At 34.3% G+C, this 15,417-nt stretch overlaps 1 protein-coding gene across 1 annotated transcript in view; it reads right to left on the reverse strand.

The window, feature by feature from the left end:
- Positions 1-2,274: 2,274 nt before the first annotated feature.
- Positions 2,275-15,417, reverse strand: part of LOC150078029 (xaa-Pro aminopeptidase 3-like) — a 123,915-nt gene continuing 110,772 nt past the window's right edge. The window contains exons 4-5 of the mRNA XM_090384341.1: positions 8,981-9,101; positions 2,275-2,530 (exon numbers count right to left, since the gene is read on the reverse strand). Of these exons, the coding sequence (XP_090240467.1) occupies positions 2,373-2,530; positions 8,981-9,101 (279 nt within the window). The 3' untranslated portion in view covers positions 2,275-2,372. The remainder of the gene's footprint in view (positions 2,531-8,980; positions 9,102-15,417) is intronic.

Raw genomic sequence — 15,417 nt, forward strand, 5'->3', positions numbered from 1 at the left:
TTTCATGAAAAAGGATACGAAACTGCATCCAGGTGAATGGAAACCATTTCCAACACTTGTTGTAAAGGTTGTGTAATTTCTTTCCGTTTATAAAGGTAAAATTCCTATAATACGGTTGCGTCCTTTATGAAACACCCTATATTTTGCAATGTTTTGCATCTGAGAGCCAATTTATTAATGAAAACAAACCGAAATAAACTTTTTTAAAATTCCAATATTAAAATAGCCTTAATTTTTTTTGCAAACAGAAAAGGCTGAGGTTTTGTAAAAAGACAGAAAAACTCTTTGTCATTGCAATGGTGAGGTGAAGGGGTCAAAAATCAAGTAAAAAATAAAAAAAAAAAATTCTCCATCATAAACCCAAAATGTTGATAGCTATAGTATTAACGTGACATATTCTGATAGAAACCAAATTTGTAGATCTAAGGACATCCTGATGGGATGATTTTTATTTCATCTTGTTTCATTCCTGAAACAAGATAACTGCCACTCAAATTATGAGCACTACCTATTAGAACCTTTAATCTCATCCCAAATTTCCGGTACTTGGAAGGGGGAGGGGGGATCCTGAGGCGTCCATATGGAGTTATTTTGAGTTCATCTGCCACTCTGAAATTTATCTATTTAGAATTTGTTTACAAACAAATATTATAGGACATGGGTGAAACCCTAAGGTGCCCTGAAGATTTTTTTGTTTTCAATTTTGATCTTCTATCATAAAATAAGACTGAAATAGGCTCCATTATTCACAAATAAAAGTGTGTAGATGCTAAACAGTAATTCAGTGCATGTACTAAACAAGCTAGTTGGACTACGCAGCCTCTGGGGGGGGGGACCACCTCACCTGCCCATCCCCTCTAATATTATGTCTAATTCTTCCTTAAATTTATTCAAACTATCCATCTCTACAACATCAAATGGTAGCCTGCACACCTATCCTTTTTGAATTCATGTCCCTGTGTGTGTGTGTGTGTGTGTGTGTGTGTGTGTGTGTGTGTGTGTGTGTGTGTGTGTGTGTGTGTACGTGCGTGAGTGTACGTGCGTGTGTGTACGTGCACACGTGTTGTCCAACAAACAGCCAGAACACCATCATCATTAAGCGCACTGAATCCACTTAAAGCCAATCAGGTTCATCGTGGGTGAGTACCTAGTTACCAAGCGCTACAATCAGCAGAACTGTAACCCTTTGTGGTAAGTACTTGACTAATTAGTTGCTGTTTGCTACAGCTGTTCCAAGAGATCCACATCTCTCTCAAATTGATGCCACCCCTGACTCATATGTACCACTCAGGATGTGGCCTAACCATCACCCTACACAATGGAACAATCACCTCCTTATCCCTGCTGGTAAAGTTACCATACACAATTGATAGAGCACCACGTGCTGCTCCAGCAGCCCATTTGCACTGCTCAGAAAACTTCACATCGGACTGCACAATTACAAATAGGTCACATTCATTTTCCACCACTCCAAGGTTGGCATGCCACTTTGGGATTACTGCTGCCTATAAAGTTGCCACTTATATTTACCAACATTAAAGTTAAATTGCCACCTCTCAACTCATATGCCTGATTTTTCAGATCTTGCTGCAGTAGTAGCTTAAAGATTTCACCTGCTGTTTCTCCCCTCCATTAAATTTTTAAAAATAAATTTTTTATGCCAGACAAGAAGAACAATATGAAACAACTAACAGGAACACAAGGTTTCCTGTCAAACTCCACAATTAAACCTCATGCATAAACTGCATGACATTTAATTGCAGAGTATACATCTTTAGCCAAAAAAAAAAGGTTTTCGATATCTTCTACTCTTTTCTGATGCTGCCCTAAAATATGAAAATTATAAAATAGCATGCTGTTGTTGCCATTTCAAAATTATCAAAAAAAAAAAAAAAAACATGTAGCCTTCCTTGTCCTTTTTTATTTACTTTTGCATTATTTAAGACCATTATTGCATTTACTAGGTGGTCCCTGCTGGCCAAAAACATAAGAGGGGTTGAAGTTCTACTTTTCATAATTATCTTTGCATCTTTAAACTTTCTTGGAACTACTGTAAACAAGTTAGTAACAGTTAAGAGTAAAATAAATTTTAAATTACTTTTCTACATTCAGGTATGCAACTATCACTTGTACATCAGAGAACTTAATGCATTAAAATCATTTTAATTATGTTATGTACAGGCTACAAAATGAGTATACAACAAAAGTGAGTTATTATATATTACATTATTCATTTTATTTCCTACCCAGTTTCTCAGATGATTGAGGGTTGATTTCAATGGCCATTTTTTTTACAATGATGGGAAAATAAAATGCAGGTAAAAAAAATGTAATAAAAAACATATTCTGGCTATATTAATACACATAGTTCTTTAGCCAAAAAGTTTTTCAATATCTTCTACTGTTTTGGAACATTGTGCAGTGAGAACTTCTGGTCCAGCATCTGTAATGAGAATATCATCTTCTACCCTTACTCCTAATCCTCTATACTTAGAAGGTACTCTGTTATTGTCCTCTCTTATGTAGATACCTTAAAAATAAGTTTTCATTTTAAAAAATGAAACATGATTTCCAATCCATATTAATAAATATAATAAATGCAGTAAATAATATGAAAATATTGGATCTGAAAAACTGAAAGTAAGGAGAGCTCCATTATGCACATTATTCATAACTACAAACAAACTTTGGGGCTTCAACTTAATTTCTAGTAAGCTTCAATTCCTTTCTCACCTAGGAAACTCTCCTTTTGCATTCTGTTATTAGCAACAGCTATCAAACATTTGGAGCTGTGCCATGTTCATGTGTGTATAATAGTCCTTACAGCAAGTGGCAGCCATTTTATCTCCCAGCTAAACAAAATGCATGCCACAGAATAAGTACAGAGATTTTTTTTTAGCAAAACAAAAAGACAGTTTAAGTATATCACCAGTTAAGTTTGATAATCTAATAATCAAAATTTCATAATAAGAATTTATTGAAAGTTATAACATATTATAGAAGAGACAATAGCAATGTGTCCATTTTTGGAACACTATATTCAGATATGGCCATTCATTTTAACAATATAATATAATTTAATCTAACCATCTTTCCACAATTTGAATAGAAGATTAAACAGTCCTACAGAATTTAATGCATGCATTAAATTCTGTAGGACTGTTTAAACTGGTTGTTTAAAAATTTCAAATTGTGTTGTGGCTTCTGCCAGTTAGAAATTCAAGGCAAAATAACTGCCAATCCAGTATCAGAGGATTTTATGATAAATTTCTACCATTAATTGAAGAAGGATATGTGTGTGTGTGGGGGGGCGGGGGGGAAATGTATATAATGCCAATGAAACTGAACTTTGTAAATCTTTATCCCAAAGAATGGTATCAAGTAAAAGGTCAACAGCACCTGTGCATAAAATAGGAAAAGAAAGAATAAGAATCATGGTATATAATAAAGTTTCTGGATCCCGCATATTCCTGTTACTAATAATACTAGCCAACACGATTTTTACCTCCAAGAATTTAAATGCTGTTTTTAACCAATTTTTATGCGTAGATTTCGAAAATAATCATGATAGTTTCACATCAGGTCACAGTTATTAAACATAGAGGGAGTTACGTTTTACCAAAATATTCCAATTTCGCATAATCTAGCCAGTAATGTATGACATACCGATTTATTTTAACAGATATAAGCTAATTCTCTTAATTTTAACAATCGATTCTGGCCTTGGTTTTCTTGTGATAAACATAACAGATTTCTACCTATGGTTCTTGGGTTCAAATTCTGATACAACAATTTACAATATAAAGAGAGCACACTGCATTTTTGGTGAGGATTTTTTGTAGGCTATGCCAAGGCTTTCCAAGTATAAACTTCATGCATGAATTTAGATGCAAATTATTTATTCAGCTTATTAGCAACCTGAACAGAATGATCAGATTTTATGCTATTCATATCTAGTTGGCCAATATAGTTTATCCTTTTCCTTCAGAACAGAAGCAAAGAATTCTTTGCTAAAACACGAAGATTCACTGCTGATAATCATATCAAGAGTATTGCTTTCTCTTGCCACCTTTCTAACATGTTGGTGCAGTAAACAATCATCCAATACATCCAGTAAGCCTCTGCTACTGTAAGTGACTATGACCATGAATTCCAATCAATACCTGGAAAGTTAAAATCCCCCATTATAAGACATTCTGATTTACTGGCCCATTTTATTTGTCTGTATAGCCATTGATTATACTCTCATTTTGCATATGTCATACTCCTACTCTCATTTTTTCTAGTAAGCTTCAAACTTGAAAACCCCCACTGCTTGGAAAAACATTAAATAATAACACTCCAAAGAATAATAGAAACTCTTATGACTCAGGCTCTGAAGATACCCGCTACAGGATCTCAGATATGGGCTGCAATGCAACAAAAATGCACTAGGCATTTTCAATGACTTTCAAAAGTTGCATTTGACCAGCTCTGGTGGGACTGCATCCTAAAGCATGTGTGAAAGAACTGTTTCTCAACAAATTTACAAGAGGCATATTCAATGAAACATCACTGAATACCATACAATTATAAAAAAATAAATATCACAGAACTGAATGAGTTACCAATAACTGCTATCCTTGGAATTCTGTTTTGGGCCTGCTCCTTTGAAATCTAGTACTCAAAGAATGGCTTAATAAAAACTTTGCTTAACAGCACAGTTATATATGCTGATGGTTTGATGCTCTTCCTTGTTACTGGAAATTTGAAGAGAAATAGAAAACACCTCAAATGAAGTTAAAAGAATTCACATAGCATATGACACAAACTAACAGTTCCCCTTGACAAAATTAAAACTATGTTAAAGGAAAGATAATCTAAACCAGCTCTCAGTGATAAATCACTCAATCACTGAGATTACTCAATACCCAATGTTAAAGCACTTAAGAGTTATCTTAGATGATAAACTACTCTTCAATCCCTAGTACATTTAGCAGATAAAGTTTAAAAATTCACAGAGATATGACACTCAGTGCAGCATAAAGGGAAAGGTGTTACTGCTTTTCACTACCACCACTGTCACATAAACAGCTGGTATCTGGTACCACAAAAACCACACAGGCACGAACAAGGACAAGTTGGGCTCCATATAAAGGCAGATAGTACTTCTCATCATGCATGTCTACTGCACTGTCTCCAAACCAGCACTGAAGTGTTGCTAGTAAGCCTCCTTATGGTCATACTTCATCAACTCTCCTGACTAATACCTGCTCAGATTCTTGGCACTGCTGAAGCTAGCCACTGAGATCAAAAAGGAAGTGTAAAGAATTCGCTAATAAATATTTGGAAAATCTGCTGGAACACTGAGAGTAAAGGTGCCATAACCAAAAAATTTGTACAAAATGTAACCTATGTAAACACCAAAATCAAAGTGACTCCTTCAAAGTGGATAGGCTAAAAAGTGGTAATTGAAGTTTAACATTGATAAAGGCAAGGTACTGCATCTGGCTAGCTGTATTCCAGAATGACATACAATTTAGGTAGCACTAAACTCAAGGTAGCTGAAAAGGAAAAAGACCTGGGGTAATTGTACACCCTGATACGTAATTCTTTGAGCAGTGTAAATAGGCTGCTAGAACAGCCCATGGGATTCTGTCAATAATATATGGGAACTTTGCCAGAAGGAATAAAGAGGTTACCATCCTACTGTATAAGGCAATGGTTAGGCTACATTTGGAATACTGCATAGCAGTTTGGAAACCTCATTTTTGGAAGGACACAGATCTGTTGAAAGAATACAGAGAAGAGCAACAAGATTAGCTGGTGGGGGGGGGGGGGGGCACAAAAGGATATTCCTCCAATAACTGGGATTCTGTAAATTGCAGTCTAGAATTAGGAAACTGCACAATGCCCTAACTCACGAGTCCCCAACCTACGACCCACGGGCCGGCCCGCCAGATGATTTCATCTGGCCCGGAAAGACTATTTCATCCACCTCATGAAATTTATTCTATAGAAATCTTTTTTGTTTGCTACATATCGTATATAAGGATATTTTTAATCAAAATATAATGTAAATGCGTCCAAATATAATTTTGTAACATTGTTGCAACTCTGTGCACTTCCACTTGGCAGCAGTGTTTCTTGCGATGTCGGAAAATCCCAACAGTACGAGTGCCCAAGGCTATAAATTTATAACCTCGAGTATTTCCGGCAAACACGAGTTGTCAAAAAGTGAAATAGTAAAGTTAAAATAAGCGACTGTTAAAACAATTGCTAAACACTAATCTAAATATTAATCAAGTAAGTATTAGTGAAAGAATTGTATGCAATGCATTCTTTGCAGTTTGCAATGTAAAGATGGGTACGTGTATTAATCTTTCTCCTGGTCAGCTATTTTCATTCAGACCATAGTCTTCGGGCCGCTGCACCGATTATCATGCGCAACAATTTATTAGTGCTATTTGTATAAATGCATATTATTTTTAATTTTATTTAACTTTGATTTAATTTTAATTTTAGCAAATCTAGATGTCAAGGAAAAGAAAAATTGATTCCAAATGTCGTGTCTTCAATGAACTTTGGTCGATTAATTATTTTTTTATAAGGGACAATAACCGATGTACCTGCCTTATATGTAAGGAAGCAGTTTCTGTGTTGAAAGAATATAATTTTAAACGGCATTATACGATAAAACATGCCTCAACTTATGATAAACTTCAAGGAGAGTTGCGAAACAAGAAATTACAAGAGCTGAGCTTTGATTTCAAGAGGCAACAACAACAAATGACATGTTTCACTAATCAGAATTTAAATTTAATTAGAGCTAGTTTGCGAGCATCTCAAATCATTGCTGAATAAGGGAGTGCTTTTACTGATGGCGAGTTTGTGAAAAGGGTGTGCCCATCAATTGCAGAAGAAATATGCCCTGATCAAGTTAAGCACTTCGCTGCTATAAGTTTATCAGAGTCAACTTTAGCAAGAAGAATCGAAGACTTGTCTACTACTGTTAAAGATCAGCTGAAACAAAAAGTTACAGATTTTATAAATTTTTCGATTGCAATTGATGAAAGTGAAGATATTACCAACACAGCACAGTTACTCATTTACATACGTGGTATAAATCAAAATTTTGAAGTCACAGAAGAACTGGCTGCACTTGAAAGCTTGAAGAATAGAACCTCTGGTGAAAACATATTTTATAGCGTATCAAAAGTGTTTGAAGACCTGCAGCTTGATTGGGAATTGTTGACAGCAATTACGACCGATGGTGCAAAGAAAATGGTTGGAAAAAATATTGGTTTCATCGGCCATGTTAATAAATATTTTGATTCCAAAAACACCCAAAGACCTATGCAATTTCATAGTGTTATTCACCAGCAATCATTGTGCGGTAAATTTTTGTCTTCAAACTCAATCATGTCGACTATAATTAGCATTTGTGAATTTTATACGCAAAAATGGCCTGAACCATCGTCAGTTTAAAATTTTCTTGGAGGAAATTGAAAGCGAATATGGTGATTTGTTGTATCATATGGAGGCGTGATAGTTAAGTTGCGGTAATGTGTTAAAAAGATTTTTTCAACTCAGAACAGAAATAGACATATTCATGAACAAAAAATTAAAACCCGTCCCAGAATTAACAGACTCTAAATGGTTATGGGAACTTGCATTTTTAACAGATATTTGTGAACATTTGAATACATTGAATAAAAAACTTAAAAGTCGCGATATACTTGTAAATGACTTGTTCTACAATATTAAAGCATTTCAGACAAAATTAGAATTATTTAAAAATCAAATTGAACAAAATAATTTTTCCCATTTTTTTGTGTTGTGAAAGTTTATATAATAATATGCCCAATTGTGATTTTTCTACCGACAATTTTGTCCGAAATCTTGAATTATTGATGGAAGCATTTGTTGATCGATTTGTTGATTTCGAAAACAATAGAAAATTATTTACATTATTTCAGAATCCATTTGATGTAAATGTTTCACAAATAGATAAAGATCTACAATTAGAAATCATAGATCTTCAAAGTAATGATAACCTGAAAACATTATTGAAAAATGAAACATTAATTAACTTTTATAAAACTTTGACAGAAAATGAATTTCCAGAATTAAAAAAATTAGCAAGAAGAATAATTTCTATTTTTGGTAGCACTTACCTATGTGAACAAACATATTCAAAAATGAAATATATAAAATCCAAACATCGATCAAGAATGACAGATGAACATTTGCAAGACTTTTTAAGATTGGGAACTTCTACTATTAAACCTAACATTTCAATTATTGCTAAATCAAAACAACTACAAACATCTCATTGATTTCCTATTTCTGTAATATCAAATGTGATTATAATAATAAAAATTGTGATTTTTAATATGACTATGTCTTTATTTACAATAAATATCCCTTGTTTATAATTTTTGCACCGACTCCAGCCCACCATTTGTTATGAATTTTCTACATGGCCCTCTGATGAAAAAGGTTGGGGACCCCTGCCCTAACTGAAATATATAAAGCTTTAAGAGGGTTAAGTAAACTAACTGCTTATGGCATCTTTACTCTTTCTCGGATGGGACATGAAAGGGGAGTATAAGTTTAAACTGAAAAAGGATGGTTGCTGTTTGGAAAATTTGCATTCAGCCAGAATAATTGTTGGAATAAACCTCTTCATCTAGTGTACGTGGAAGTGGATACATTTAATAAATTTAAAGATTTGGAAAAATTATTGGCAGGAATGGGCAAGTGAAATGTGTAATTTTATTTTTCCTTTTTTTGGATGGTGCTGATAAGCTTTGCTTCCTTGCATTGTGCTGCCATTAGTACTATTTCATGTCATCAGCTTTTAATCTATAAGGTAAGCACACTATCAAATATTTCTAAATTTTAAGCTTTAACTGTGTGCTGACATTGCAAGGAGGGGAGCTCCAACTACAATAAAGCTTACTAACTATAGAAATTAATTTAGAGAAGACATACTCACCTGGTTCAACTGTGATTATCATTCCAGGTCTTATTTTAATGCTTCGTGGAATTAATGTTGTATCGTGGACATCCATACCTAAATAGTGCCCTACATGGTGAGGACAAAAGTAGTATGCCACCTGGATATAAAAAATGAAACCTATTAAAACTAAAATCAGAGATTTTTTATTCTACATTTTTTCCTGAACATTCAAGACAGTTAAAAATTGATACAAAGTTATAACAGTAATAACAGATATGATTTAAACCACATTTATGAATGATTTAACTCATACCAACCTGACAAACCACAATTTTAAAATGAGAAAGTTGCCTCAAAACATCAACAATTTATTTTCAATTCCCCTCTGAAACTTGGTGTATTAAGCAAAGAAGCACATTCTCCAATCTCAGTATCACATGTGTTTTATTATTGAAAAAATTTTTTAATTTTATTTAAAATTTAATTTTTAAAAATAAAAATTTAATATTTTTAGAACTTACAGCACTTATGGAACTTACTAGCATACTGAGTATTTGAGTTTTGCTGCCACACACTCCTGTTAGCAGAAAGAGCATTGTTAGAAGTACATATTCCTATATTAGCCTTTTCCCAGCAACTTCCCTCACTGTATCCATAAATGCATGTTCCACTTCCATGCAATTTGAACTTACATCCCTCCCGGAGTTGTTTCATTCTTGGAAGCAAGTATTTGGTAGGGTTCTAGGTTTGGTGAGCAAGGCAATTGTGGAAGAATAGGATTAACATGAACTGAGGGAGGGCACCCGTACAGCTATGAGTGAAAAAACTTAAAAAAATATATATTTCTGTTACAGTGAAAAAGATTTATTCCAGTCACTTAATATCCCACAGTAACTGGTCAGTTTCAGTGCTTTGTAAAACTCTCCTGCATCTTCACTCTCTGAATATAGTTCAGAGTAGCATGTAATTTCTTGTATTATTTTAATTATTCCAAGCAAACTTCTAATCTGAAACCTGTAGTGAATACTGATAAACATACAATGGACCAATGCTACATACTCATTACATGATATTAAATGAAACAAAAATAGGAAGAATTGGAGTTGGGAATGTTTGTGTTCACAATGACTGCACATTTAGATTTGAAAGAATTGTAAAAGGAAATCCCAATGTACAGCAAACTCCTGTTAAGGTTGCAAAGAGCTTTTAATACATTCTGCATATAAGCAGAATGTGTTATAAGCAGGACCTCTCTTTTTGGAGGCTATTTTTTTTTTTTTTTTATCTATTTTTGTGGATAATACTGTTTTTTTTTTTTTTTAGCTTTTTTGCAGGTTCATGAGGAAAAAGTTTATTTTAATTGAAAATCTGCATAATATTTAATATACTATGCTTTATTTTTGTCACCTTACACCTTTTTTTTTGCTTAAAAAAAGTGAAAATTTTTTAAAAATATTTTAGTGCATTAAATTAAACATGTCTTAAGTATTACTGCACAAACACAACAAATGTTGAAATGTTGACGGTTATGTATAAATGGCAGGCAAGGAGTGTAGTTGTGTCTTGTCTCCTTATGGTTCAACTGTTATATTTGTTTTTATTTGTTTCATATAAAATATGAAACAAGGTTTGTTTATATTCATTTCTGAAGTAAACAGATGACATTTTTAGACTAAACTGAAGGTAGGGAATAATTTTCCCACTGAGATAAAAGGCAACTGACTAAACAAAATTTATCCAGACAAGTACTCTCAACTTAAAAAATAAGTGAAATAGATCCTGGCACTTCTTAATTGAACCATCCTGTATACATCTTTTTCATGTGTGGCTCTGAAGAGTATGAATGTATATATACATTTTGAAGGTTATTTCAACACATCAACAGATTATATTTGCACAGTAGGCCCTCAAAACACTGATTTCCCAACCATCATCACTCATATTCATCATCCACTATTTAACAGCATTATTTTTGTATCCAACATCAATCTGCTTATCTGTCATCATATGAGCACCTATCTTACATGCTATGTATTGATATGTTACTTCTAATCACTTAGTAGCATCAATCTATGTAAGACACTCCCGTTCAGAAGTTCTTAAACTAGTTCTCTGCCAATTTTGTCTTATTTACTTTGTTTTTAAAACAAACTCAGTGCCTCTGTGAGGTCAAATACAAATGCTAAAAAGACAAGAATAACTTGTCTTTTTAGAATAAGCTGGCAAATGTGCAGTCGAAATCTGAGGAACTTGGAATACTATGCACAACAATAACAATAATCATAGATGATAAACAAACATAAAAAGATGTTCAAAACTTAGCAACGCCTAATGAAATTAAATGTTTCAGAATCAGAGATACTGTTATTAATTTAGATTTCCGATTTAGCAAACTAAGGTTGCTAATGTGAATTGCATTTTGATAGAACAGAAGCTAAGGGTATTTTTGACAATCTAAGGTTAATGAAAAAATTACAGGCAGAATTTTCCGAAACTAAAAACAGGTGAACCAACATTTGGAATACTGTGCTCAGGTCTGGAGGTTGCACTAAAGAAAGATATTAAGCTTCTTGAAAGGTCCAAGATGGATTACTTGTCTACTGAGAATAGCAAAGAGACATTAAGCACACATGGTGAGAGACTACAAGCACATGAGTTGCAGAGCTTGGAAAATAGGTATAATACAAGGGAGTATCTTATTGGGTACACATACGGCACTGGGGGGGAGGAATTGGACCTGTTGTCCAATTCTGGCTTACAAAAAAATCTCTTTATGCAATTTTTTTAAAAATTCTGCTTTATTTCTGAACTAATTTAACTCTATGATTGGGCACCCAAGTCAAAATAAGAACAAATTAATATTTAAAAGCATTTATGTACAAATATTTCAAATTTACAGATCTTCAAAAGTTTTGGAAAAAAAAATCTCACTCCTAAGGGACTCCTGAAAAGTATTAATGGTGACATATGATGCAAGAAAGCAAGCTTATAGAGTATAAGCAAAAAAAAAAAAAAAAAAAAAAAATCCAATTTTACCTATCCATTCACTCCAAAAGTTTGTCCAGTTCTTTCTCAAATTCATTACATATGGAAGTTTGTTTCAGCAATCAATCACCCACTGCTAAAGGCAAATTTCCACACCTATTCTACAACTGTCTTTCCTCAATTTGAATTTATGCCCCCTCAAATGCGTAATCTGAGCGAGGGAAGGAATCCCATAAGCCCAGAGCTTGCTCAACCCATTCAAAGCCCTATACACCTCAATAATATCACATCACGGGTGCCTAATTTCCAGATGCTGAAATTTGCAGCACTTAAGCCTTTCTTGGTAAGAGCATCCCTTTGTTCCCCTCACCAATCTTGCTGCCCTTCTTTGTACTCATTCCAACAGCTCCAGATCCTTCCTAAAATGAAGCCTCCAGACCTGTACACAATACCCAAGATTTGGCCTGATCATTGCCTTATACAATGGGATAATCACCTCCTTATCCCTGCTAGCAAAATTCCTATATTGTTCACAAACCTGACAATAGTAGTATCACACTTGGACATTAAGCCCGATATATCTTCATCAATATCAGTGATAAATATAGAAAACAACAATGGGCCCAACACTGGGGAACTCAACTAATAACATTAGTCCATGAAGAGTGATTACCACTCTTCATGCCCTTAATTGCCCTTAATGCCATACTGCTCCAATTTGTCTTTTATGCAACTGTATCAAAAGCTTTACGAAATCCAAAAGTATATTATATCAAAATTATTTTTTGCATCCAGTTCCTTTGTGACCACATTGTAGTATCCAATCAAATTGGTCAGACAAGATTTTCCCTTAACAAATCATGCTGTGTCTGAACTATAATTGCAGTCTTGTCTAAATGATCCTGTATTGCTTCTTATTTTCTCAGGAACAGAAGTTAAACTAATACATCCTGTAATTACTCGTGCCAATCTTTGATCTCCCTTTGTGAATTTGGATCACATTTGCACATCTCCAATCAATGGGGGACTTCCCCTAAACCCAGGAATGCTCTCATAATTATGCTTAAAGATTTGCTTATTTCCTTTGCTGTCTACCTTAATATAATTGGATAAATCCAATCCACTGCAGGCAGTGGATGGTGCCTTTCTTATGTTTAACTTCAGCAATTTCTCTTCCACTTCCCTCTCAGTTCTTACAAAATCATTCAGCTCCATGTTAGAGTTGGATAAACTTCTGGCCTCCACTTCCCTAAAGAATTTCACATTTGCGATTGTGGATGCAAAATACTAATTCAGTTTGTAAGCAACCTGAGGAGGATTAACATCAGTCAAATCATCGATATCAAGTCTTCTTTGCATTCTTTGCCAAAGATTTCTCATACTCTGCCTTCACTTGCCTAATCTCCTTTGTGACTTGATTACAGACTAGTTTATATCTACAATAGGCTTCTGTGTTGCCCGATAATTTATATGCATCCCATGCATTTTTCTTCTCTGACACAAGAGTTTCTTTAGTTCATGATATCCATTTAGGCCTAAACTTCGAACAGTATTTCTTAGTTTGAATGAAAAGCCTAGTAGCTTCTATGATTAATTCCTTGAATGCTTCCCATTTAGAATTGGCTGATGGTAGCATCAATTGATCCCACTCTATATAATTTAAAAACTGTCTGAGACCAATACAGTCACCTTTATGAAAACAAAAACCCTTCCCTTTAGCCGATGATAGTTACATCTTTAAGTAAATCCCACATCAGTAAGCTGTGATCACTGCTGCCATGTGGTTTCTTTATCTGCAGATTCTTAATGCATAAATAATCATTGCTGATAATCAGTTTGGTTTGGTTTGGATTTTATTGGCGCATTAGCAACTAAGGCTACAATGCGCCAAGACCAGCTGATAATCAGAGCAAGAGTATTACTCCCTCTGGTTGTCTCTCGAACATGCTGCTATAGAAAACAGTCATCCAATAAATCCACAAAAATATTTTTAGTGTGCGAGTGGCTAACTCACAAGTTCCAGTCAATACCTGGAAAGTTAAAATCTTCCATTATAAGACAATGAATTACAGGACTCTATATCTCTGTACACTTGTTTATTGTATTCATCAGAATCATTATGCCTATGATACGATCCTACTTTCATTTTTGCTTTCCCAATGCTTATGCCATGCCAAACTGAATCAACATTAAACTGCCACCCAGATCACCTGGATGTGCCGCCCTAGATTTTATGTGCTTCTTAAGTAAGAGAATAACCCCTCTCTCCCCACCTCCTGACCTATGTGTCCGTTCTGTACACGTATTTTCCATATTCAAATTCTGCATCCCTTAAATCTGAGTGACACCACATCTCTGATATCCCAACTATGTCCGCATTTGGTGTCTTAACCAGCACTTCAAATTCATCAAATTTATATACCATTACTCCTAGCATTGGTGTACATTCAAGTATACATGCACCTGTTCTTACTCTTAGTTATCTACCAAACCAACGTATTTACTTGTTCCGTGACTCCAAGGTGTCCTTGAGATCCCTTGCTCTCAGGCTGCTGCTTGTTCCAATAGAAGAAGTGCAAGAATCACTTTCAACTCTGCCTGCAGATATTGTCTGTGTATACCCCAAGCCAGCGGTTTTCCGACCCACCTAACACTGCTTTGATAGCATCAGCAAATATTCTGGTTCCCTTTCCATTTAAGTGTATCCCATCCCTGTAGAAATATTCTCTCCTGTTAACTAGCACATGCTATGCTGATAAAAATGGAAATCCTGAAAGTTGGTCTACCAATTATGGAGGAAGAAACAGAAGAAGCAATAAAGTGAATAAAGAATGGAAAGACTCATGGAATACATGATATTCCAATAGAACTTTTACAAGAATATGAATAACGATGCTTTGAAGACATTCAGAGATCTTGTGAATGATATTTACATGACAGGAGAGCTGCTGGAAGATGGGATACACTTTTTAAGAGGATAAAAAAGAGGATTTGAAAACATTGAGAATAAATTAAGAGGATAATAAAGGATCAGAAAACAATGTTTTCTGATCCTTTATTATCCTTTTAGTGAAAAGCTTTTTCAAAAGATTCTGAAAAAGCTTTTCACAGAGTTTAGCATGGTAAATGGCTCAATATGCTTAAGAAAATAGGAGTGGAGGGAAAGGATTTAAAAATTATAAGAAATTTATATCAAGAGCAAAAGTTGGCTTTCAGAATAAACAACGAAATGATTGATTGGTTTGAGGTCAAGTCAGCATAAGACAAGGACGTTTGTCCTTCAACCTTCACAGTGAGGAATTAATATTAGAAGACATTAGAAGGATAAGAATAGGCAGAACTAATTCCAATAGGATTAGATATGCAGAAGACATCATTAAAATCACTAGAGCCCTTAACAAAATTCATACTAGGTGAGAAGAATATGGAATGAGATTAAAAGTGAGCAAAACAAAAATAATGGTATTCAGTAAAAATGAAAATTTAAA

This window comes from Mastigoproctus giganteus, chromosome 11 (assembly GCF_048544385.1).
Source record: "Mastigoproctus giganteus isolate SK-2022 chromosome 11, ASM4854438v1, whole genome shotgun sequence".
Lineage (NCBI taxonomy): Eukaryota > Metazoa > Arthropoda > Arachnida > Uropygi > Thelyphonidae > Mastigoproctus > Mastigoproctus giganteus.